At 38.3% G+C, this 27,070-nt stretch overlaps 1 protein-coding gene across 20 annotated transcripts in view; it reads right to left on the minus strand.

Annotated features, from left to right (window-relative positions):
* The window catches only part of maptb (microtubule-associated protein tau b), a 37,958-nt gene that overhangs the window by 6,443 nt on the left and 4,445 nt on the right, over positions 1–27,070 (minus strand). For 7 of the 20 annotated variants that reach the window (XM_048197465.1, XM_048197452.1, XM_048197525.1 and 4 more), the window contains 10 exons: positions 15,131–15,307; positions 13,678–13,791; positions 8,214–9,479; positions 6,372–6,406; positions 5,904–6,074; positions 5,543–5,606; positions 4,979–5,029; positions 4,252–4,484; positions 1,610–1,691; positions 1,228–1,334 (listed from right to left, as the gene is read on the minus strand). In XM_048197465.1, the coding sequence (XP_048053422.1) occupies positions 1,228–1,334; positions 1,610–1,691; positions 4,252–4,484; positions 4,979–5,029; positions 5,543–5,606; positions 5,904–6,074; positions 6,372–6,406; positions 8,214–9,479; positions 13,678–13,791; positions 15,131–15,290 (2,283 nt within the window). In that variant the 5' untranslated portion in view covers positions 15,291–15,307. Of the gene's footprint in view, positions 1–1,227; positions 1,335–1,609; positions 1,692–4,251; positions 4,485–4,978; positions 5,030–5,542; positions 5,607–5,903; positions 6,075–6,371; positions 6,407–8,213; positions 9,480–10,335; positions 10,360–13,677; positions 13,792–15,130; positions 15,308–22,606; positions 22,666–27,070 lie in introns of those variants that run through there. The other 13 variants (XM_048197535.1, XM_048197514.1, XM_048197489.1 and 10 more) reach the window with 13 other exon arrangements.

The following is a 27,070-nucleotide window of genomic DNA, read 5'->3' on the forward strand; positions in this document are numbered from 1 at the left end:
TTTGATGTTCACATTTGATTCTCTATGAGTTTGAGGCTATATACTCTGTGGCTAAAGCTAACATTACACACTGTTGGAGAGATTTATAAAGAATGAAGTTGTGTTTATGAATTATACAGACTGCAAGTGTTTAAAAATGAAAATAGCGACGCTCTCTTGTCTCCGTGAATACAGTAATAAACGATGGTAACTTTAACCACATTTAACAGTACATTAGCAACATGCTAACGAAACATTTAGAAAGACAGTTTACAAATATCACTAAAAATATCATGTTATCATGGATCATGTCAGTTATTATTGCTCCATCTGCCATTTTTCGCTGTTGTTCTTGCTTGCTTACCTTGTCTGTGCACAGATCCAGACGTTAATACTGCCTTTCCTTGTCTAATGCTTGAACATGGGCTGGCATATATGCAAATATTGGGGGCGTACACCCCGACTGTTACGTAACAGTCGGTGTTATGTTGAGATCCGCGTGTTTTCCGGAAGTCTTTTAAACAAATGAGATTTACGTAAGAAAGAGGAAGCAATGGGGTTTGAAACTCAATGTATGTCTTTTCCATGTACTGAACTCTTGTTATTCAACTATGCCAAGATAAATTCAATTTTTCATTCGAGGGCACCTTTAAATAGAGTAGAGCAGCCAGAACATTCTGCTGAATGTCTCCTTTTGTGTTCCTCAGAAGACAGAAAGTCACGCAGGTTTGGAAACCATAAGGTAGAATGTTACATTTTGGATGAAATAAACATTTGAATAGATATTTAATGGACCATGGGATAATAACTAACAATTGCTCTAGATTAGGTGCTTTTCCAACCTTGTATTCTGTATTTAAACAAACAGTCCAATTAAAAACAGTAGGGTGAATTTAGGTTGATTGGGACACTTTTTCCCAATCATCCTGAATTCATCCTACATCTAAAAGGCAACTCAAAGAAGTTGGCAAAAATCTGTGCAAAAGAAGTACATTGAAGTCTGCCAAGCAGGAGGAAGCATGCTGACCATAACAAGATCCAACATGAAGGAAATTTTAAAGTGAGTAGTGCAGATAAAAGGATATATTCAAAAGTCAACATGTATCATGAAACACACTGTCTTATGCATTGTAATATTTTTGTGAATTAATTCTACATCCATATTACAAATAATTCAACACAGTATTGCACATTTTGTGACTCCTCAGAGACTTGATGGTGCTGTGCTTAATAAAGTCAAGAACATACCCTCTTCTGTCCACCCCGAGGAACATGTCCAATGTTCTCCAAAGATCCAACCTTTGACTGGGCTTTGAAATCCAACTTCTCAGATTTGATCTCCACATTTCCACCTCCTAAAATACAGATAAAAGTGTAAAACTTCTGTTTAAAACAAACCTGTCCCCTCTGTTTTTAGTTTACTGGAGGTGAAGAAGAAGTTGGGGATGGCACTTCCAAACCAATAAGGTAAATATAATTTTGTATTATTTGTACAATTTGTAAACAATTGAATAATAACACTTAAATGCATAAACATTTTAGAATATTTCTACAGTAATCAATGTTGGTTGTCACATTTGTGATAACATGCATTTTTAATACATTTCTGTATATCTGACTGAAATCTCACCTGGTTTGTGATGAATGTTGTCCTTGGAGCCGCACTTTGCTTGGACGTTGCTTAGGTCAATCTTTTTGTGCACTATCTGAACCTAAAGCATGAGGAACAGATAAAAGGCCAGTCATCAACCAAAGCAGTTTAGGAGGAAATGAACCACATGCTCAGGTACCTGAGGAGCTGATGATCTGGAGTAGGAAAATGGCCATTAATCACAACAACAGGGTTCATGGGACAGAGAAGAAACTTGCTACCACTGACAGGCCACCATAAATTGGATATAAATCCAAATTATTATTTCTGCAGTTCATGCAAATGTAATGGAGTGATGTATTTACATTTGGAAGAAGTAAAGTCTACATATATGTTTTCAGACTCAGTTGACATCACATCTTGTATAAAGGTGATTACTCTCTATACACTGGGTCTTTTCATGATCAGATGTAAAAATGTGTAAATACCTTCTCAAATAAGATTCAAGACATGGAAAATTTCCCCTCTGTCCCAGATGTTGAGTCAGAAAAGAGATTCACTCATTATATGCATCACTCATATACTTACAGAGGGAAGAGATTGTAATGCAAAAAACATGTTATATCTGATTTACTGTCTAAGACAAAATTCAGATATAACTACATTTACATCTGAAGGCAATAGCAGCGCTTGTAAGGAAACAAAACAACATTTTTGGTAAAATTATCCCAATTAGGAGAGGGGGGAAAAAGTAACACAACTAAGGATGAAATTATAGTTTGGATAGAATCTATAAGTCAAAAAGAATTGCAAAAAAAATTGTAAGTAGAAATGAGGGATTTGAAAACAGATTGATGATTTAAATACGCCTTGCAAGCACTGTAATAACGCAACATGCTCAGATTCAAGCAGTCAAGTCAAGATCCATATCCCTTGGAGTTTATTATGCATATCTGACTACCCGAGACTACCCTAACAGTTTTCACACACAGAGGATTTTTTTTCCATTCTCTACAGTGGAAGAAACATCTCTCTCTATGGTAAATGCATGCAAACTCTACAGCAGCACATCTGCAATACAGCAACACCAGTCAGCAATCCAGGTGCATCACCGGAAGGGACCAAGAACAACACCAGGTAAGAGGAGATACTAACACTGGGGATTCAGGCACATTAATTGAACCTAGTTTTGCAAAGGCATCTAGATGGATGTCTTTCGTTAATGCATTGCCTGTGAAGGAATGCCACAGACCCTGAACTAGCCACCTTCATGAAACTCTGGCATCTAATAGCACAGCTCATAGCTAAAGCCATCAGAGTCAGTTCACATTGTAATGGTTTATTTTAGTTGTCACCTTTTACAGACATGATTAAAACTAGGACTTAGGAGACATTAATAAAGTTAATATGAAAAAATGAACGATTATACTATATAAATGTAACATTTATTTTATATAATTTATATTTACTGTGTTAAATATTAAATATGAAACTTTTTGGTCACTATAAGGCATAATATAGCTTATGTTTTAATTGTGGATGTTTAGGCTTAGTAGTAAATTTAAAAATAGTCTTTTGTCTAAATCTCTTTTAATCTAATTTAATCTAACAGTTTAATCTAACTAACAGTCAATTTAATCTAACAGTAAAAATAGAAACAGTCGTTTTGACTGTGTGGGTGTTTGGAAGATAATACTTGACTTGTAGATGGAGAGCTACTTAAAAGCTGTGGATATTTGTCTGGGTTTCATCAGTTACAAGAGGTAACTATTGACATTTAGTGTGCAGAGAGTCTTTGAGAGGTTTACATACTTTAAACTGTTAGAAATATACAGCAGTCATAGTCAAAGTTTGAGGTGTTTAAATCCCCAATTTTAGACCATTTCAAAATAGATTAAAGTAGAATATCTCATGTAACTTAAACATAAATGAAGCGATATCCTGAGGGAACTGGTCCAATTCCAGTTCCAAATCATTTTACAAGATATGTCATATACGTTTTGTCTGTAGGGGGGGGGCATTTTCAATCAGAAACAGCTGAAATATAATGGTATATTTGGTTGTTCGCTTTATCATTTTTTTATCGTGTTAACTGCTTATAACTACGCTATTTTTCTGAGTAAGGAGTTCTAACCCTACCAGTTACTCACATTACCACCTCCAGGAACATGCTTGATATTGTCTTTGGATCCACATCTAGACTGAACATTAGACAAGTCGATCTTCTTATGAACAATAGCCACCTGGAAAAGGACAAGGAGAGTCAAGAGTGTTAACCTTGAGCTTTGAGTTGAACTGCAGATCCCAGGCTCTGCAAAGGGGTTTGCTCTACTGTTAAAGACATAAAATTGCATTTTCTTTTCAATATACTTTCAATTTACAACCAATTTTCCTCAACGTGGATGAGCTTGATTATTGGCTTTTCTGTCAAGTATCTTTCAGAATCCAAATATCCACTAGACATCTCCACTCAAACATCTATGATGATTGGCCTACTTCCATCAGATGGGGTCAAAGTTTTCTCTTAGAGCTTTATTGTTTCAAACTGTAAACATTCCAGTCTGAGTCTTTTAATTCCACACTAAATGAGTCCCAACCAGCTGGTTTTGTTTTCAGACCTTCCAGACGTTTGATTTTGCCAATTGAAAAAACATGTTGCCAAACATGCATGATAGAATTACCTTCCCGCCTCCAGGTTGGTGTTTGAGGTTCTCAGTGGAGCCAATCTTGGACTTGACGTTCTTCAGGTCAGGCATGGGTGCAACAGGAGCGATCGGGGCACGAGATCTCAATGAACCAGGTGATTTGGGAGGGGTGCGCACCACCGCTATTTTCTTCACCTGCTGTCCAGGGGTGGAGGACCGACTGGCCGGGCTGCTGCAACCACTACGGTCTGGGGTTTTAGGTGAGTCAGCTGATGGTGAAAAACAACAGAAGACCAGAATATTTTCTTCTATTTTTGCTCTTCTGATTTTAATTTACTCTGTAGTTAATTATTTCACCTTCCAGCCTTTCTTTCGCATGTAAAAGCTTTCATGGAGTTTTGTGGAGTTTTATTATTTCAGCTGTGCAGATTTTTGGTCAACAGCTGTATTTTACAGTAGAAACTTTGGTAAAACTTTATTTTAGGGCCTTTTAACTAGTTGCTTATTAGCATGCATATTACTAGAATATTGGCTGTTTATTAGTAATTATTAAGCACATATTAATGCATTGTTCTGCATGACCTTATTCTACATTCTTAATCCTACCCAATACTAAACTTAACAACTAGCTTACTAACTATTAATAAGCAGTAAATTAGGAGTTTATTGAGGGAAAAGTCAAAGTTAATAGTGAATACATGTTCCCTATACTAAAGTGTTACCAAAATTTTGACTGGCTCCCACACAAAAGAGGCTTTTTTACCTCTTTCAATGGACCCAGGTCCTGTCTTTCGCTGTTCCATCCGTGAAGCAGCTGTATTTCACAAATCAAAGTGGTACAAATCAGTCGCATTAATTCTCTATAAATAGAGAATCATTCCCTTGGGGTTTCACAACCCATTTCTAGTAGGCAAATATTGTGTACTTCCTGAACACTAGTTAAGTGATGCACAGTGAAATGACAGGAAGGTGTGCTCACTTTTGCAGACTGCCATGCAGTGAATACACTGAACCACAAATACTTCCAGAATATTATGAATTTATAATCAGTGCACTTTTGTTTGCATACAGCGATGAATGTGGATTGTGTACTGAATGTGGAGTGGGCTTATGCCAAGGGAGAATGCGTTAAAAAAGCTAAATTTGTTAAAAAAATGTAAAGACTACATTGCTTAAAAGTGCTTGGCTCACATAATAACATTTAATTTCCCTTTCAAACTGTCAGAAAGAGGAATTAAATGTTGAGTCACCAAGTATCCTTCCTTTTCTTGGTACTAAATAAAGATTCATGTGGAACCTTGAAAAGATGCATTTAAAAATCACTTACCAGTGATTTTGGTGCCAACTCCTTGAGGTTTGGCACCACCTGTCTTCGTCTTGGCATCTCCAGCCTAAATATGGACAATTAAAGCAAGAATCAGTTAATAGTAAATCTCTAATTTTTAAAATTATATCACCATTTAAATGCAATAATAAACCAAAATATCACATAAATACATTCATTAACTTCTCTTTCTGCTATGGTAATAAGGATGTTGATGTTGTGAAGTGTCTCAGGTGCTGTAAATTCAATTGCCTTGTACGGACCCTATTAATGTGGGACTGTTCATAAACAAACCCACTGACAGGCTTTTTCTTACAGAACAAAAGCTCTTGGCCGATGGTTAGGGATGGGTGGCAGTACTCACCGTGGCCCTGAACTTGGGCGTTTTTACAGAGTTTGCGGAGCCTGGACTGCTAAAGCGACATGGTGGAGTTGAGGAGCCTGAGGGCTTTTTGCTGGGGATGCCTGAGACTGAAGACCCTCTTTGGGGGGCAGAAGTGGGTCTAGCTTTTGCATGCAAGGTTGTTGTGGGTATCTTATGTGTTTGAGAGTGTGATAGAGACAAAAGTGTAAAACAATGGTGAAAAAGCAATCAGTAAATTAACTTAAAAATAAAAGATATGCTAAAATCAATTAAAAATAAAACAGAAATACCAAATAAAATGATAAACTAAAATTGAAGATTTTAGAAATGTAAAGAAAATTAAGTGTAAACACAAATTAATTTATGAAGCAAAGACTCCTCTCAGTAGTGGTGTATTTGAACTAATCTGGCTACAGACTTGTAGCTGTTTTTCCCCGCGAAGCATAATATCACTTGTGATAACTGTACCTTTTTTTCAGGAGTTGCCCCTACTCCAGCCTTGGCTGTAAGAAAGAAAGGAACAGTAAGTGCAAGCTCATATACTGATGGTTTTAGTTGCCCGAAATCAAGACTTACATTTATCAAGATGTCGATCTACTTGATTCAAAGAAGGAAAGTGCTCAATGTGATTTATCAGATGTGATGTTGAGAGTCCTGTTCCCAGAAGCACAGATTCCAGTGTTTCAGTTTCTTTATGTTTGTTTATGATAAACATTCAGAAACAAACATTTATTCCGAAATGAAAATTCTGTCATTGTGTTGCTCACCCTCATGTTGTTCCCAACCTGAAAAAAAGCTTCTTTCTTCTGTGAAACACAGAAGTATATTCCAAGTTTTCTGAAGGCATTCTAGAGCTTTATAGGAACAGACCAAAATATAATTCAAATTCACTGAAAATTCTTGCTGGTTTCACTATGAGAGTTCACGAGAGTATTTGTTTAGAAGTGATCTCTGATTTATATTTTAAATAAACTGAGGGTATTCAGTTCACACAACAAATTTGAATGATTCGTTCAAAACACAAACTGGTCTGGTTTTTGATTTCAGCTCTCATAATTATCTGGTTGCAATGGTAAATAGTCCATTGGAGATTTGAAGATATTCCTTGAACTCAGTCACATGGGTTTGGTACTATAACAGGAGGGTGAGGAAAATGATGACACATTTTTTGGGTGAACTATTCTTTTACCAAGGACCTTTTTTTGGCATTAATTGATTTGTGCAGGACCTTGTTTTATTATTGCATTAAGGATGTTTTAACTGTGTACAGGGAAACAACAGTAATTTTATTTTCCTGAAGTAAATAGCTGTGCTTGCAAGGCAGCAAAAGAGTAGTGTTAAAGTTTTAGCTTTAGGGTTTAGGCTTTGGAACTGTGTAAATAAAATTGTCATTGTCATGACAATTTGCACAAGAATCAACACATAACTTGACACCTTCTCCACAGTTGCTGGGGCTGATTAAATAGACATAGGTAAGAACACCAATTACAATTCAGTATTATACAAGTTCATGCAAATATGCATTTTATTTATTTATTGGTTTATTTCTAAGCTTACAAAGTTAAGATAATGGTAGATGGCTAAAATAAAGAAACTAATTGTGGAGAAGAAAGAAGTGCAGAATGATTCAGGAATATCAATGCAGTGTTGCCTTGCATGCACCAAACTTGCTAAATGCTAAAAGCCAAATGAGTGTCTAGAGATGGTTTGCAAAATGAATGTTTCACATTATTGAGTGAGCTTGTCTGATCTTTTTGCAGAAGATGTCTGCACAGCTGTGGGAGACATTCAGGATGTTTGTCTTGAACCCAGCAGCAAATGCTGACCTTCTCCTTTCAGTGTGTGTTATAGTCAGCCCCATCAGCATGGGCATCTGGGTCCATTTGGTTGTTTAATAAAATGTACATCTTGGAAAGGGGTAGACCCACAAAGGTAATACACAGTTCTGTGAGTGATACATTCAATACACATCATGCACAGGAGACATGCAATACACAGGGGCAGGTGAAAATAGTGCCAGCAATAACAGTCAATCAATGCAGTTAGTCACAGACAAAAGCGGAATAACACTGACCACACACAGAGAGGAAAGGAGAAGAGATAGACACACGGGGCACAAAGGATCAAGAGAGAGAGAGAGATTTTGTGGCTACAAGCAGCCCGTTTCTTCAACCGAACACATTTACTTCGTAGTGTGCGCTTATCAGAAAGGGTGCTGCGTAGTTCTACTAATCTACTTTAAAAAAAGAAAAGAGAAGGAGAAATAAAAAGATTTGTGTGGGGTTTGGAGGAACAGAAAGGAAAACAGACCTTTGGATGGGACACTTGCTTTTCTGGCCGGAGCAGCATCTTTAGAGGGGGTTTTCTGAAGTTTAGGAGCAGATTCGGGGGAAGGAGTGGCAACGACTGTAGCGACGAGTTTCTTCGTTTTTTTGGCAGGAGCTTCTTTGACAGGAGCTGCTTTGCTTGGTGCTTTTGTGGGCATTACTTGGGCGCTGGGCTTAACGGCATCTTTAGCTGTGGCGACATCAGGTTCAGGTTTGGCAACAGGTTCTGGTGTGGCAACAGGCTGGACCTTATCGATGCGATCATTGTCACTTGTCTCCAAGTATTTCTCCTGCTTGATTTCTTTTGCTTCTTTAGGTTCTATATGTTCCTCTGCCTTGGGCTCCATCTTGGGTGCAGCATCTTCTTGGGTAAAAGGGGGAACAGTGGGCTCATCTTCTACTTGTTCTGGTTCTGGTAACTCTACTTCTTCTTCTTCTTCTTCTTCCCGAGCATCTGTTTGGAAGTCTGTAAGAGATGATTCCTCTTGGATAGGGTCGGCGGCAGCACTGGGGGAAATAGGTGACCCTGGATCCGCCCTGCACGAGTCGGGGCTCTTGCTTTCTGGCGGCGTTTTGTCAGAGCTGCACTCCCAGCCCACAGGACCACTTTGATGACTGGGATCCTGAGGTTCTGTGTAGTCAAACGATAGGCCACGTTTTTTAGCTTCCTCTGGGGTCATGGGAAGATGAGAAGGGGTTTCATGTTCATCATCAATGTTGTCGTCTTTCTGGGTTCTCAAGTCTGGGGTCACAGAACTTTGCACCAAGGAAACTCCTATTTCTTCCTCCTCTTTGTCACTAACTTCTTCTTTGTCCTCTTCTTTATCCTCTTTCATGTTGATAGCTCTTCTAGGTGCTTCTTCCACAGAATCAGAAAATCTTCTTTCAGACTTCTCCATTTCATTCTCTTCTTTCTCCTCCTCCTCAGATCCACTGGGACTATGATGGTCGGACATCTTATCTGAAGGACTTCTCTTCAGCTGACTGTCGAAGCCTGTGATCCCGGAATCCAAACCATCAGCAAGGGTTGTCGTCAGCGGATGTGGAGACATTGGTGATTCCCGTGGGCTGACAGAGCTCTCTCTTTCCCCATTCTCCTGATTTCCCTCCCCATCCATTGATGCCGCACTGCTCCGGCCACTCTCTGGCGGACTTCCAGGTGTTAACTCTTCTGATGACGTGGAAGGCAGAATGATAGGAACAGCCACAGACAACACTGCAGAATTAGCAACACTCAACCGCCCTCTCTCTACAGTCAACATTAGAAGCAGAGAAAGAAAAGGAATCAAGGAACTAAAAGCACAGAACCACGTAAGGAGCCCGAACACAACACAAATGACAAGTTTCTGTTTTCATCACAAAAGTTAAACAGTCCAAAAATCTGATTTTACACACTAAACTTTGAGTTAAAGGCACTTTTACACAATGCTTGTTAATCTAAATTAGCAAGCAGTAGGTTGCAACATGGATTGTACCAAAAAAATGGGTAACTATAGTGTCAAAATGAAGGATCAAGAGTAGGCTCAAGGGGTTATGGGATCAGTACTTATAAAAGTGCCTCTTCACTCATTCAGTCACAACAAAAACAATCAAAACCAAGCATAAATATCAACTGGCCATTCAGACCACAATATCCACAATGACCCACAACATCTCTGTGAGCTTCAGTGTGTAAAGCATTGATGACTGGTAGCAAAATGGCCAATGAAGCAATGAATTGGTGCATTGTCGATTTGCAAGTTTCATTTAATACACTGATGGAAACTTTTGCATCTGATCTGAGCAGTAAAAAGCATTGTGCTGTGAATGCATTTGAATCACTTTTAATGCATTCAATTATAGCTGTAATTTTCAGAATTCAATTATAGCATGTATTTTCAGACTTTTCATTTTCTCAGATACAGTGATGCAATATAGAGCAAACATAAACAGATTTATTTAGAAAGAATATAGAAGTGGTTCCCATTGAGATCTCATATTTGATTGTTGCATGTATGCGCAAGCAATGAAAGAATGAAACTGTGGTGGTCATGAACCCATTGTGTTTGTAAATCCATTGAACTTTTACACTACAGGTGGATAAGGGGGTGGTGAGCCCACCATACCTTCTCCAGCTTCTGCTGTCCTTCCTGACCGGTCAAAAATGTGTAATCACATGGAAGCAAGTTAAAAGAACAGATGGGATACAAAGAACATTAACAGCAGCACTAGGATTCTTTTGCCCCGATTGGTAGGTTTCCTATTGCAAGAAATTTGGCAAATATATTGTCTTCTAAACATGCTGAATAGGTTGTTTGCAATCACGTGGTTCTGGTGACGCGCGAAATACCGGTGGAGGGCAAGCAGTGAAAATTAGAACGGAAGAGATGGAGAAAAGTCCTTTCTGTGCTGGTTTAGAAAGGTATACACAGAAAATCACAACATATGTTGGACGTGATCTTTATGTTATAAAGATGAGCAACTTTTCCACTGAATTGAAAGACTTTCTGCCATCGAGGAGGTAGATATAGAGAATGTGAAGCTGCCGTCACGCTGCGTTCAGCTCTAGTTTGGTTTGTTTATATCGCGCTGCCTTTCTGCTAGTGAAGTTAGAGCAGTATTTTTGATTTTCTGCCGCGATCGTGAAAAATGTCGCCATTGTAGGTCATTTATGCTGAATCGAGAATTACGATAATTGATTATTAAAAACAGGAGCTCACATCATCGTTCAAAGAAAAAACTGGACGGCGTAATACAATTGTTGCCTTTTATACGTGTTAAAACACACTAAGGGAAGGTTGAGGAGGTGACGGGAAGACGCCGTATATCAAATCTAATAATTTAACCCACTCCCTCTCACTCAATAAAATAATCACATAGCTGAATGTTTTTGAAAGCGTTGTCTTTGTTGTTGAATCGACATCTGTCAGCTTGTTAAACATGTATTTATTTGGACATTTTCTACCATATGATGGCTGAAGCAGCAGCGCGTGACACTGTTCTCATGGTAACCAGATCAACATTGTGAACGGAATACTACAAAACTGAAGTGAAAACATTAAATGGGATAAAATAGCTTCTCTTCCCTGCAAACGATGCCATGAAGAATGTGGATATTTAACCAAGTCAAAAACAAATAAGGTAAGCAGGTATCCATATTCATTTCAGTATCAGCAGACGCAAAACGCTATTAAAGGCGACAACCTTTAAAGATAAAAAACGATATAAGTTATAAAAATGGTATAAGTTATGTAAACGATATAAACACCTTCTGGGTTCTCGATTTTATCGATTTGAGCAACCATAAATGACGCAAAACATACGAATTTTGAGTTTTTGATAGGATTCCTATATAGAAAAACCAGTCCCTGCCCTCCAGACTCATTCGCGCTGCTGCTGTGACGTCATGTGCAAACAACCTATTGTGAATTGAAGTGGCTGGCAGAAAACATAATGCTTATCAATCTATACATTACAGGAAACAGCAAAATGTTTTCATTAATTTAATTCATTCCCCAATATCTTTTAAGTAAAATGGGTCTATCATATGAAATAAATGTGGAAATAAGTCTACATTATGTATGACTTGATAGACATTTGATCTCTCTGCCAGTTCATAACAAGCATGTTAAGTGAACTTTGTAGCAATTAAAGATGCAGACCCATTTCAGCTGTAATGCAAACATCAGCAACATGTTCTCTAACATTAAATATTCAGCTGATGGCTAATGGTAGTCTAATCCATTTACATCACTCCCAACTTCATAGAACCATAGCATACAACATACGTAACGCTATCTTAATGCCTTTGTCTCAACTAGACGCCAATTTCTCTGACAAGATCGATGAGTTTGTGGCCTTGGGGGGTAAATGATAAATGAAGTCCATTCCCTCAGACCTTGAACTATTGTGAGGTAATTATGTCCTATGTAATGGCAGAAGAAGGCCTTATTGTTTTTGTTGTGAATATTTGACCAAATGGCTTTTTTTTTTAACATGTGAACACATCTGTAACATGAAGTACAGTGCTCTGATTTCACTTTTATATATATATATATATATATATTCACACAATTGTAAATATTTTTGGCTGTTACAAGTTAGGTGCCTTAAAACAGCAAATGACGGTGAAGTTTTTATGACACAAATATATTAGCACTGCATATATTGTATAATGTTAACAACAATAATTAAACCTATTTTAATTATTACTATTATTATTATTCCATCTTATGTCATGCCTAGGTCACGCCTCAGACAGGTACATCCATCTAAGCCATTAGCAATCTGAGCGCTTATCTCATTTACTCATTTAACAAATGGATGTTCTGGGCACTACTATTTAGTCTAGTACTTGCCCTGTCCAGACCTGACATTATTCACTTATGCAAAAAGGAAAGGTAAAGTAGACCTGCCTAATTACTCTTTGACAAATATCCTGGGCTTTTACTGGCATTGAATCTTTTAAAGAGTTAGTTGTGTTTCTTGGGAACACTGCTTCCTGTTGCAGCTGCATTTTACAGCCTTGGCTTGAAGGTATGCAATTAGCTTTTAGTGAATTTTTTCAGTGCTGATTTACATCAGCATCAACTCAACTAAGTTTCCAAAAGCTTCTAAGAACATGGCAAGGTCGTTCCCTAGAGGATCCAGATTTATGGCTGGTCCAAAAAAATGGAATTGTCACTGTTCTGTTGAGAATGGTTATAAGCACTGCTTTTTGGAAACTTGTCTTATGTTCTTATGTTCTAAATTCTTATGTTAGTGTCAAGGTTCCCACTATTTTTCCATGACTTTTTCTGCCTGAGATTTGAATTGCCTGAGATTTAAATGTGGCTCAATTGAGGATTTGGCTTGCTGAGCCTCCATACATAGCATAACAGATATTTACTTTCACTACAGTTATATAATTTCTATGACATTTAAAGTTTTATTAGTTTCCATGCCATTTTCAAACACAGAAATCAATTTCAAATTCTCAAATTTTTCCAAGTTTTCCATGACTGATGGAACCCTATGGCCTGCAATTGGGAGAATTTTAAGAGAAAAAAAAAACTTCCATGTTAATAAGCATTAAAAATAGGAACTGCATAACCACCTGGAAGGGCCCTCCATTAGAAACCAAAGCATAGTGAATGGAGAAAAGCAGCAGGTGTGGATGATAGCCGCTAAATTTGTATCTAGCACTCTCATTTGTCCACTGTTGAAGGGGAAATATGAGAGGCTGGCTTTTATCACAAAAATATATATTTATTAAATTAATAATTTCAATGACAATTACACAGAAAATTTTATTTGATTAGTACAATATAGTATTATTTCATCCTTGGGAAAAATTCAAAAAGTTTGAATCAGTAGTGTAATAGAGAGTTATGAGATCAAGGGAACTGGCCTTATGAAGCTGAGCAACAGGCAGTATAGTAAAGCGAAAGTAGAGCGGCACAATTGTAGTTTAAATTGGAGAATCATACCCAATGGCACATCTTTATCAAACAAGGACTTGGGTTCGGAGTCATCTAAAACAAGGTTTTGGGCTCTCACTTCAGGCGTTGGTTCTTGTGTCTCCTCTATGAGAGAGCGGTGAACTTTTAGATTGGACAACAGAGGAGGTTGAGATGGTAAACAAGGCAAAAATTATATTTAAAGCAGTCAATCTCCTTACTCTCTTCTAGTCTTCTTCTAGGTAAAGGATGAAGTACAACAGGACCTTGATGCATCTGTTAGTACACTCTTGAGATGAGAGCTATAACTGCTTAAACATCATTTCTTAATGGGCAAACTCTCTAAAAGTCAGTGTCATGTTTTTTTCCAAACTTTATTTTACCAAATTTGCCATTTTAGAGACATTCTGCTTCACTGACTTCTGCAAGCACAATTGAGCTAGACTTTCAGGTTGCTGGTTGATAAGATGGTTTCGTCTGTGTTCTGTGAGGGAGCCTGGGGCTTGCTGAAAGCTTGTCAGTTGTGCCAGAACAATCCAAAGCAGACAGATTACCCTTTTTTTGTAAACTATGACCTATTTCCTCAAATCTGAGCCTCATCCAAATATACATCATAGGAAACATACAAAGAAGTAATCTATGATCAATGTTATATGCACAAATTTATTTTTGTAAAACTATTGTGAACAGACAATGCAGGCAGGACACATGTCGTATAGAAGCTATTTGTAACTGAACTTTGTTTTCCAACATTTAAAGACATCCAATCATTTATCCATATGCCTTCCATGGCTATCTGAAGGTGGCATGGTTTTCACAACTTTTTAACAAATACATTTCCAGGACTTTTTCAGTCATTCATGATTACAGGATTTTTAAAAATATAGCTTTTTAATCATAGCAAATGCACACAGAGCATTTTTTTTGCTAACAAAATACTTGAGAGTAGCTAAAATATATAGATATTCCCACTATTTTTCCATGAATTTAAGAGATGTTATTAATATCTCTGACTTTTCCCAGGTCTAGATATCACATCTTTTTTCAGGTTTCCATTGATAGTATGAACTTTCTGGTGGGGATTTCTTAAAATTGCAATGTTGATGTACCACACTGCCATGAGACTCACAATCACTGTGTGAACTCTCTCTAAAGGTTTGAATTGTTATTGTGATCTCCATCACCATTCAACAAATGGAAAATAAAGTTCAACAAATAAATTCTATATGACATTTTGCAGTTGACCTGAATGAATGAGTATCTTCACAGACATTTGAAACCAACACATTGCTGAGTGTTGTCACTGTAAGCATATGTGTCGGGTTTCTCAGTATGAGACGAGACATAAGTGAGAAACGCACTGCCATGAGTATCACTCAGCTCTTCTGCGCTTTGTGGGGACAAGGGGATTTTCAGACTTTCATTTTTTTTTTCCTTCTATTTAATACAATAACTACAGTATTTTTTCCCTCTTTATACAGACCTTTCACTAGACTGTCACCTGCTCCCATATGTGCTGCTGTCCCATTCTTCATGTCTTGTTGATGGCCGTCATTGATGGTCATGTTGGCTACACCAGATGCTAAGTTGTTCCCAGGAGAGTCACCCACCTGTCCAGAATTCATGTGGTCCTGATGGTCCATTTTGAGAAGATTTCAGTCTGTGGAGTTAAAACAGAAAAATAAGCATCAGGGGGTTCATGTGCCAAAGTGGAAAACATGTGCTGCATTGCCTTTTAACCACAAAATATTATTAGTAGTATTATCAAAGAGCCACATAGACTTACACAGACATACTGTATATACAGGGGTTGGGCAATGAAACTGAAAAACTGCCCAATATAGTGTTATAGGTTTCTCGCCCATGTATGCACAGCCTGGTGGCCAATATTCACTGATTTTACATTACATCAGTAAGAGCAGAATGTGAAGGTTGAATTAGCAGTGCAATAGGACAGAACTGTTGCGTGCCCAGAGTAAAGCACGGAGGTGGATCAGTGATAGTTTGGGCTGCAATATCATAGCATTCCCTACTGTACTTGATGGGCGCATCACTGCCAAGGACTACCAAACCATTCTGGAGAACCATGTGCACCTAATGGTTCAAACATTGTACCCTGAAGGAGGTGCTGTGTATCAGAATGATAATGCACCAATACACACAGCAAGACTTGTGACAGAATGGTTTGCCAAACATGAAAGTAAAGTTGAATATCTCCCATGGCCTGCACTGTCACCAGATCTAAATATTTTTTGAGCCACTTATTTTGGATTTTGGAGGAGCAAGTCAGAAAATGTTTACCTCCACCAGCATCACATAATGACCTGGCCACTGTTCTGAAAGAGAAATGGCTCAAAATCCCTCTGGCCACTGTGAAGGACTTTTTGTGCTGTGCTGTTTGGACAAAAAAGGAGGCCCTACATCATACCAACAAACTATAGTGGTCTAAAACCAGGTGTTTCAGTTTCATTGTCCAACAGCTGTAGTTGTTAGTTAGTTAGTTGTTAGTAAACTTTATTTAACTACAATAAACTGTTTTACAGTAGTTAGTTGCTCAGGTAGTATGTGATACAAAAGCATACATAGATTTACTGTACGAGTTAGCTGGTGGTTTGGTTTGTTGTTAGTAACATTTATTTAACTATGATATAACTATATTAGTTAGTTAGGCGGGGACATTTTCACAGACTTGAAAGGTGGTGGTGTAAATGAATAAGGGATTGATGGCACAGGGATTTCCTTTTCACACCCAGAGGAAACCGTATCCTGTTATTTTACTTATGGTTACTGATGTGTTGTGTCATGTGTGTGCTTCCTGTTACAACTAAGAATGTGGTTTTCCTTTTAGCTGTTCTGCTTTATACTTTGTACAAAGAAGAATAAGCCAAACTTTTGTAGTCCCAGCAGGGCTATTAGTAAATCCACACTTGGGACAGTAGAGTGAACACTCCCATCCATCACCTTCACACAGGATGCCCATAAGCATGAATTCCATTATTGTCAAAATGGAATAGATGGCTCACATTCAACATTGTCAAATCCCATAATTCCTTTTTGTCAATGACCCACGTGTATGAAATCGGACACCAGAATGCTTCGCTTGTGCTCCGAGATCGCACAGCAAGGTCATCTGGATGTGGGGGTCATAATGAAAAACCAAGTTGTTTTAGGCAAGAACTGCTGTGGAGCTGAAAATAGTGCCAAAGCTGCAGGGGTGGGTTTACATTTGTCAATTACATCATCTTCAAAGTCAGCAGTGACCAGCAGAGAGGAACAACATAAGAAGCCAAAATGGCTTTTTAAAGAGACAGTTCATCCAAAAATCTGTTTTCATTTGTAAACCAATATGACTAAGTACGAGTGGGGCAATATATGGTTCTTTTGTAGCTTTTTTACACTTGGAAGCTTTGGTTCCCATTTATTGTAAATGCATGGCAAAGAACATGGAAAACAGTTGTCAAATTTTCACCTTTGGTGTTGCACAGAGTCATATGGGTTTGAAACAACATTCATATTTTAACTGAACTATTAAGGTGTTTTGTCCCTAGTAGGAATGTGACCAAAGCCTAAATCGAAAAGGCACTGAATATGAATAAAGCATTCTACGAAGCCCATAAAGAGACATGGTTAGGTTTGCTGTGGAAGTCAGTTAGATTACAGTACATCAGATTTCACTTTTCATGTGAGGATAGTAAGGAGAGATGACTGACAGGACTATGTCGAAGGATTTGGAGTGCAACAGATGGCAAATTGGAAAGCAAAAGTAAAATGCAATTGCATTCAAAAGTGCTTTCAATACCCTGCATATTGATAGCGCCTCCCTGATGCCCGCAAATTAAAAACAATACAATTAGCCAACTATACAGTATAATTGACCGTTCGCAAAGACCCGCCCCCTTTAGTTACTGTTACTACGTCCGCAAAGCTGCTTTCACGCCACACATCATCATGACACTGACAATGCGTCGACTGACAACGTGTTGACAGACGAGACAAAGCAGGTTACTTTTGATATGAAACAAATTCTCAAATTTCAAACTTTGTAATTTTTAAAGAAATCTAAACAGCTCTTTAATGTGTCGTGACAGATCGCTGTAGCACCTCAGTTCAAGCGGCTCGTGAACCGATCATCTCTTCCTACTAGTTCATTTATAGCATCAAATAAACATGAATGAACATTAGAAGGAATGTCGTTTCATCCACGGAAAAATGTCAGAACACACAATTTTTCAAGTTAAAGTCCACCAACATTAATCCACTAACTCCCCTGACTGCTTTGTCGGACAAAATGGCGGATTCGGCGTTATGATTGGTTAGATCGCCTGTCAATCAAACTCCTGGCGAAGGGTCAATTGCGAGAAAACGCAAAAACATTGAAATATGTTTTTTCCTTCCATCTCATATTTTTTCCATCACCATGTCCTTCTAGGGGGCGCTGTAGAATGCGCAATTTCTTTTCCGAACACAGTATTCGGCTTCGGGCACATCCCTAGTCCCCAGTAACATTACTGCACAAGTGTGTTGGGAAGCAGCTTTCTCAAAATTCCCCAGGGGAAATCTGCCACCTTCATAATAAACTAACACAAGCTGGGTTTCCCTGAGGCAGCAGTGGTGCAAATTCAAGCCTGACTCCCGCAGGCTCCTCATGCATTATTCAGAGTGGGCTGTGATATCAGTAAATAGAGCTTATAAACCATCTGCAACCACAGTCAGTCCACAAATAAGCAGTGGAAACCATCACTACATCAATAGGGGCTGATTTATTTTACCAAAAATGTTAGTTGCAAAACACAAACTGGAGATAAACAGCTGAAATGCTCAAAAATGGAAAAAAATAAAGGATAGCCCAGCAGCTGGTCTTCAGCAGATGGTGCATTTAGAATGATGGTAAGCTGGTGTCCCCATCAGATGTCTATTTTGGCCTGTGCATAACTTGATTTCAATTTTTTATGGAATATTGAAGTGTTTATTATAAATTGTTGTTTTAAATGTATGTGCCTTGGTAATCTTTAAACAAAAATATTATTGTCCCCTCCCCCTCGCAGTAATATCTCTTCAATGATGACGGATTCTCCCTCCCTTCCAGTAACCTGTCACTCACATGATAGCAGCAGTTAGCAAACAAAATCGATCCAATCAGTTCCCCATAGACAAAATCAAGTCCTGCCCTACATTTTTTTCTCATTCTAAAAGCTGTTTCACAAGTATATGTCACAATAGGGGAGATGATTGTTTCAGGCTGACGTTATAAGTTCATTGTGGTTAGATGACATCACGATCGCCAAATGCCATGTTCTCAATATTTTCTATGAATAAAGACTTAAATTTTGTCTGTTCCCCATACACACCTGAAATATAGCACACTTGGGGCTATATGAATTATTTAATTTCATTGTACTTTTAAGAGCAGTGTAAACATTTTTTCAATTGTCTGCTTTTGTGTTTCACAGAAGAAAAGTTTGAAATGACACAAGGGTGAGTAAAACCTTACAAAAAATGCCTATTTTATGGTAAACTTTGCTTTAACTACCTTGATTCAGTCAATCAGCTTCACTTGTCAACCAAGTTTTGCAGGCATCAACTGGGATAAAATAGCCTGAGGAAGCACATGCTGGTCTGGGCAGCAGGAAAATGTGTTTACTTGATTTTTGATTCAGTGTTTGCTAGATGCCTATGAACCCATGGTTATGAAAAGCATGTCAATTTCCATCAAGTCAACACTTGATCTTATCCATAGGGAATCAACTTTGGAAAGCGGGCACCAGATGGGGCTGAAGAACAAGAGGGATTGATGACGTCAACGAAAAAGTCAAGTCATTCTGTTGGTGGAGCAAGGTATTACATCTTGATAAATGATTGCAAAGACAAACATTTTCTTTCTGTGGAATTATGTGGACAATGAATAACATTAAGACCAGGAATGTGTATTAAGAAATTGGAGATTCCATGTTGTTTTCTCTTCTTAGAAGCATGAGTTTTGAGCTCATGCAGTTTGGTCTCCTCTGGCTGGAATTCAGATTTGCAACAGTTGCTGTTCACGGTGCTCAGCAGCGTGCTGGTGCACTTGACCTGAATGATTATGATCCCTCCTGGGCAGTGCAGGCAGAATGTCAATGCCCCTTTAAGACGCGTACATCTTTCTGCCTAACGACGAATGTCTCTCTCTCTTTTTGTGGTTAAGGGGTTGGCACAGAGCAGAAAGGGCAACGCTGAAATGAGATAGATGATAAAGGTGGATTTATGAAGGGTCGACTTGGGAATGCGGAGGGCTCTTAAAAGACAACACAGGGCTGGTTACATGTGGCTGATCTGAGTAAGGGGTGGCCCTTACTGAAGTGGGCAGGGATGAGGCGGAGAATTGTAATATGAGTTGGCCAGCGGCCAGGGACGGGCAACTCTTACCTCATCAATATTCAGGACACATTACTGCAGAAAGCACAAGAGAATGAGAGAGCGGTGAAAGGGAAACAGAGACTGAGAGAAAGAGTTGGGGGGGGGGCGGTATGGGCCAGTACTTATTGCAAGTTTAATGTAAATTATTATTATTAAATATTATTATTTATATAAACTTAAATTGTTATAAAATATATTAAAATTAAAATATATTATTTTCATTTGTTTTATTACATTATTTATTTTTTGTCAAAATAATGAAAATATTTTCTGGCACATATTTTATACACATTTTTACACTATTTCACACCACATTTAATATGCTAAATAAAGTGCATAATCGACCAGCCGAAAAGAAAAAAACCTTATTGCTGAGCCTTGCTCTACCCTTTCAACCCAACAGTTAACAGTGAGCTGTGGAGAGTGAGTGATGAGGAGGACAAAACTGAGAGAGACAGAGAGGGAATGTGTGAGGGTTTCTGAAAGGACAAGAGCGAGTAGGCGGAAAGGAGAGAGAAACAAAGACGAAACAAGCAGGAGGAAAGAATTCAGTGAGCGAGAAAAAGAGAGGGAGAAGGACAGAGAAAGAGAGCACTTCGGGGATGAAAGGATAAAGGAACTGCAGGCGAGAGAAAAGAAAGAGTGACAGACACGCACAGACAGAGCCTGCAACTGTATGATACAGCAGATTTCTAGAGGGACTTTCACTGATTTTGCCGCAACAGTGCAATGGGCTACCATTACATCTAGAGGACTAGGGCATCGTGGGTATTTTCACTGCACTCAGCCCTGTCTTCTCTCATCAGATCACGTTATTTTGCCTGAGCTCACTGTGCTAAATGATCCTGCAGCACTGCAGATCTGAAAGGTTTCTTGAGGTCGTGTTCATCCACATGTATCCATGTAGTAGTTGGGTACTAGTCTGAGACGGCACACCTACAGTCCATTCACTGACCATCTGATGACCTTCTCAGTTTGGTTTTCTCTAATATGATACAGGCACATGGCAATGGTTAAAAAAAATTAGTTAAGAAAAAAATTATTTCAATGCTTTAGCATTCTCTCACAAAACGTTTGTGTTTCCCAAAAAACCTTTGTGTTCGCGCACAAAACTTTTGTGATGGAAATAGTATTTGGTTGGAGGGCAAACTATATTTCAGTGCTTTTGTGAGAGAATGCAACGTTTCTCAAGGGAACGCAATGCGAGAGACCAAATCAAATGGGTTTTTTATCAATCCAGAACATCCTAAAGTCTAAACCAGGTTGATACAAGAGGCGAGTTTTTGGTCAAGTCAATGTTATTCAAATAATATAATGTGATAAAATATATAATTAATTTACATAATCTACAGTAAATTCCCATCCTAAACAGCATTTAAAACAAAACAAACTGTGTTTGGTCACATGGCTGTCATTCTGTCTCGTCCTGTCTAAGATGGTTGTTCTTTAACAGAATAAGCTGCAATGTGGATGAAACCTTTTGGCAGGGCCTTTTGTTTGAGCCCTTTCAAATCAAACAGTTATTTACTTTTATAGCCGTACATACTGTAGTTGGACAAGTTTAATGCTGTCCTCTTATGATTGGATGCTAATATCAGGTATAAACGTGGTTAACGTCATCATATATTTAAGAACCGGTGACCAGTTTTCAATAAGGCATGACATTAATTCAGTGATGCGTGTTAAACGTGACGCTATGTAACCTGTCAGTGGTCCTGGTGTGGTGAGGATTGTCCGTTTTTCTGCTAAACTGACTCGACTTTTGCTCATTCAATTGGAAAAATGGCCATCTGTCAAACCCCACACACCAGATACCAAGGGTTAGGGGTGTGTGTGTGCCAAAACTTGAAGACATGGTGATCCATAACCTTGTGTAACCTCATATATGTCTGTTTCTGTAATTAGGCCTTGTCGGTAAATGTACAGCCCTTAGCAAGGGCAGAAAATGAGGCAAACATCCTGCTGGCCTAGAGAATGTGAAGAAAGTGCAGACGTTTACAGATCCCAGCTGATACAATTAAAGGAGAAATCAATGGAGCGGCCAACTTCAATAAATATAGGCCAAACAACAAACAGAAGAAAACCTGGTGAGTAAAGATATGAACAACCATAATGCTCTCAAAAACATTTCTTGCTTCCATGGCAACCAGTCCAGCAAGTCAATATGGTGAATTACCACACAGAAAAACACAATAAATTCACCATCATTTCACTAGGTTGGTCCCTCAGAAGGTTTATAATCCACGAACTAGCTTTTCTAGCACAAAGAATCTCTTTGCTGCATAATAAAGGTTAATATCTTGTTAGCCCCTTGTGGCTTTAAAATTCATTATTTGTAATCCATCCGTTTGCAGTCTTCCATTGCCTGTCTATGTACTGTGGCTTGTCTACCTTCCAAGCCACTAATACACTGAGGTTTTCATTAAGGTCAACATGAAATCAAAGTTAACCCTCTATCACTTCTTTCTTAATAAACATTCCTGGTTTTATTGTGAACAATTAATCTGGTTATGTCATTCCAAAGGAAAAAAATGTCCTTGTAATCTTTTAAAATGTAATAACTTGCCTGCCCTGAAGACTTTATGGGCTGACATCTCAAAGCTCTCTTATTTTTCATCTCCTCCCCTCCAATAACCTGTCATAGAGATCACTCATCACTATCCAATCAATAAAATCAAGTCTTGCCCAACATTTTTTTTTGTAGGAATGCACAATATATGTAATTAATTTAACTACTTTACCACCATCTAACAGTAAAGGGATACTCAACACAAAAATCTGCCGGGTCTACATCATAATAGTTGTTACATTTAGGTTAACAGAAGTCCACTCACTATGCTGGTTTACTCTGAACGCAGTTCTAATATCTGGGTGGTCATTGTCCTCCTGTAACTAAAATATAACTTAAATACTTATTTATCATCGATCCCCTTTAACAGCCCAGAGAGACTCTCAGGGTTAAATTAACCAGACTGTCCTCTCCAGCTCAGCGTTTCTGTTCACTAAATTTATGAGTCTGTCTCAGTTTTTCAGGCAGACCAATTACATAAGTGCCCTGTGCGGCGTGTAATTGAAGTGTCCGGGAGATGGTTCTGGAATGCCTCGGAACAATGCAGCAGCAAAAACGAACACCGAAGTTAAGTCCACTCAAATGAAACTACTTCCTGAGAGCACTAAATTGTTGATTATTTTTACAATTTGTAGAGAAGTAAATATTGTGTTTGCACTTTGGTTGTTGTCGAAGGGCAGCAACTCTGCTAGATTCCCTGTCCGTACACAGTTGGGTGCCTCTCTGCCTCTGACCTAGTTTTGTCCATCACATCTAGCAGCTCAGATTGCAGCATCACTTCAAAAGTGTGCAGCCATCTCTCCATCTCATGTCTCCACCCTTTAGTCAGTCTCTTTCTTTCTGTCTGTTCCCGCAGAGCTCCAGCACTGGGCAGCAGAATCAGTGAGGGTGATGGCTACATGTCTCCACATGCCAAGTCCAGCCTAATCAAGAAAATGTTCAGTATTGCCTCAAGTAATGTAGCATGATTGCACCAGCCAGTAAGCTCAACTGGTAAACAATAATTCCAGTGGTTAAGAGCTTATCCTTTCACTGTCCCACCCAAAAATCATGCTAATGCGTTTAAAGGGTTAGTTCACCCAAAAATTTAATTTCTGTCATTAATTACTCACCCTCATGTCGTTCCAAACCCGATCTTCGGAACACAACATTCAAGGTCCAGAGAAGTAGTTAATTCTAGGTTAAAATAGTCATTGTGACTACGGTGGTTCAACCTTAATTTTATTAAGCGACGAGAATACTTTTTGTGAGCAAAAACAATACAAAAATAACGACTTTATTGACAAATAACAATTATTCCTCATTACTGTCTTTCCAGCATACGTAGTGTGATGCTGACGCGAACACTGCGCCAACTGCATAACAGACTGACAGGAAAGAGGAAAAATTGTTGAATAAAGCCATTATTTTTGTTTTGTTTTGCACACAAAAAGTATTCTCATCGCTTCATAACATTAAGGTTGAACCACTGCAGTCATGTTGACTATTTTAACGATGTCTTTACTACTTTTCTGGACCTTGAATGTGGTAATTTCGTTGCTTTCTGTGGGAGAATGACATGAGGGTGAGTACATAATGACAGAATTTTCATAATGGGGTGAACTAACCCTTTAATGTAATTTCAAACCTGTATGAGTTTGTTTATTCTGTGAAACACAGCAAGTTGATATTTAAAAAATATGCTGGCCATTCTTTTCAATGTAAATAAAAGTAAATGGGGACTGAAGCCTCCGAACTCCAGAATTACACAAAAAGCACCATAAACGTAACAAAAAAGTGGTCCACACAACTGTTGTACTATATTCCATGTCTTCTTAAATCAAATGATAGCTTTGTGTGAGGAAGAGACTGAATTTAAGTGGATATTCACTATTAATCTTCTCTAAAGTGAAGTGATATCCAGTGCGATTGAATCTCATTGAGTTAGTGAGGACTAGATCTGTCCAATTCATGAACAAATCAATAGATTCACTGAATTTAAAACAATGATTTGTTCACAAAATTGTACATCACTGTCTAAAGAACGCATATGCCTATATGGCATATTGAATAATAAATAATTAAAAGTTGGTATGTTCCTCTGAAAAAAAAAATGGTAAAGGAATTACTTTGAAATAATTTTTACTCAGATTTTGCTAGTCACAAACTGCAAGTAACACTGAATTAATGTGAAATTTTGAAGAATAAAGACTTAAATAGTATTATATAGATCCAACAATCTTTGTTTTATTTACAACAAAATCATTTTTTACAGTACAGAGTGCAGTGTATGACCTGAGAAGATCTGGAATATAGTGTGCATGAGCCATGATGCTTTTTTTGGACATTTTGGATCTTGATAGCTTCATTCACTTTATGTAAGAAAGTGGCCAATATATTCTTCAAAGATTTACCTTTTGAGTTCCACAGAAGGCAGAAAGTCTAAAAGGTTTTAAATGACAAAAATGATGGGTATTTTCATTTTTGTGTTAACTGCCCCTTTAAGAGAAGCCTCATCCAAGATTTAGCAAATTCTATGTAATCTTACAGAAACAAAGTGCTCAGAACAATATTATTAGAACTAATAATGTCAGGAACATTCTTAAAGAGAATGTAAATAATATGTATTACTATGAGAATGCATTAAACCTCATTTATGCATAAACAGAGCTGCTGTGATTTGCCCGTGTCACACCCGCTCAAACCGCAGAGATGTCCTTTATCTAACCGAGAGACAGAACCTTCCCATCTGCCATGTGGTTTCTGGACCTGCAGCCCAGACTCTCCACAAGAGTTCAGATCACACCTCACTGAACTGAATCTGGACATTAAATTAACCGACTGGCAGAGGAGTCAGTGTGTGTTTGACTGTTTGTGTGCACAGATTCTGGCCGACTTGAAATAATGGTCATGCTGCCAGACGAAATTGCTTCTGATAACAGCATGATCCACTTAGCATATGAAAATATTCAGTCCCCGAAAAGGACGGTTGGCATTTACGTGAACATGTGTCATACAGATGCTGGCAAGAAGAGTAAAATGTCAGTCTGGTGATATACATCCAGCGACAAAATGTGTGCGAATGCAGATAGCTGTGAGGCACAGACATTCTGAACTATTCAACTGGCTTCATTGTAGAGAATATAAGATGCATGAAATCAGCTTGTGTGTGTGTGTGCAAGACAGATTTTTGTAATCTTTAGCCGCTGCACACAGGAAGTTAGTCATCTGTTGCCATGGTGCATCAAGGGAGTTCAGGACTGCAGTGCACACTGCATGGGATCTGGCAGACCAGAGAGGCACTTATCTAACTGTCTTCAAGCAGCAAAAACATGTTGAATCTGGTTTGTTGTATGTTGTAGTCAAAAATGAGCAGTTCCGGTAACTCCAGATGCGTACTATATCCCCGGAAGTTCCCAAGATCTGATTGGGCGATAATAGCTCTTCTAATCAAATTAAAGTGGTCCCTAATGCTCTCATCCCCCTTGTGGAGACCCTCTAACAAAATATAGTATGAAACGTAGTCTATCACTACATACTCTAATGTAATTCATGTTTTTCAAAGTCAAAATCTATTGACAATGTTGATTAAATGACTTATTATTCTGACTTTTAATGAACTATGGTAAATTATGATGCAGTCATTATGAGAGGCGATGTTCTGAAAGATGATTCACTATGATAAGCCTGTTATAAGTGTTCATATTTTAGACCAATCGGGATGCTTTTCGCCCGAAATTGCGTACTTACAGTACGTCACTTGTCCGTGCGTGTCTCGAGAAAAGTTGCTGCGGCTACTTTGACGCATATGGGAGTGGCATAGGTTTGAAATGTTGTAAAAGCGATGCGGAGATGCCAGTTTTATTACTCGATGGGTGAGTAAGGTATTTTATTGAACAGATAAATTGTCGTAGAGTTCATTGTAAAGCATTATCTATTGTGAAGGGTCATTTCATTATGGTTGTTGTAGTAGCGCTGTGATGGAATTTATTTTCAAGGAAGTAAAGTGTCTGTTAAATGGTTGTACCTACAATAGCATCTTCAGCTATTCAGCTTAAGATCCTTTCCATCTAAACTGGTTTTATCTCTTTAGCCTAGTAGTGAATGTTTTATGAGCATTAGGATAGATATTCATCCGCACAGTCACGCAGAGCCAAAGCACAACCAAAACAATGTTCTTCCTCAAAATGCATGCAGTTTTTTTAACCACTAGAGGGCCACAAGTTACATAGTGTACCTTTAAATTAAAAGAGAAATGCAGTTTGAACTGAAACTGAAGGGAGTAACAGGCGGTTGTCCGACAGGAGAAACACACGCTTCATTGCATGGTCTGTAAGCTGAATCAGATTTACCAAATGTTCCATGTGTTTGTAGTTGTAGTCTTCATTAGGGCAAATTCTGCATCTGTATTTTATGTATGCAAAAGCAACCCCCTATATCCACCTGATTCCTCTACTGCATTTCGAATTATGTGTTTTCAAA

The sequence above is a fragment of the Megalobrama amblycephala genome, linkage group LG1, assembly GCF_018812025.1.
Source record: "Megalobrama amblycephala isolate DHTTF-2021 linkage group LG1, ASM1881202v1, whole genome shotgun sequence".
Lineage (NCBI taxonomy): Eukaryota > Metazoa > Chordata > Actinopteri > Cypriniformes > Xenocyprididae > Megalobrama > Megalobrama amblycephala.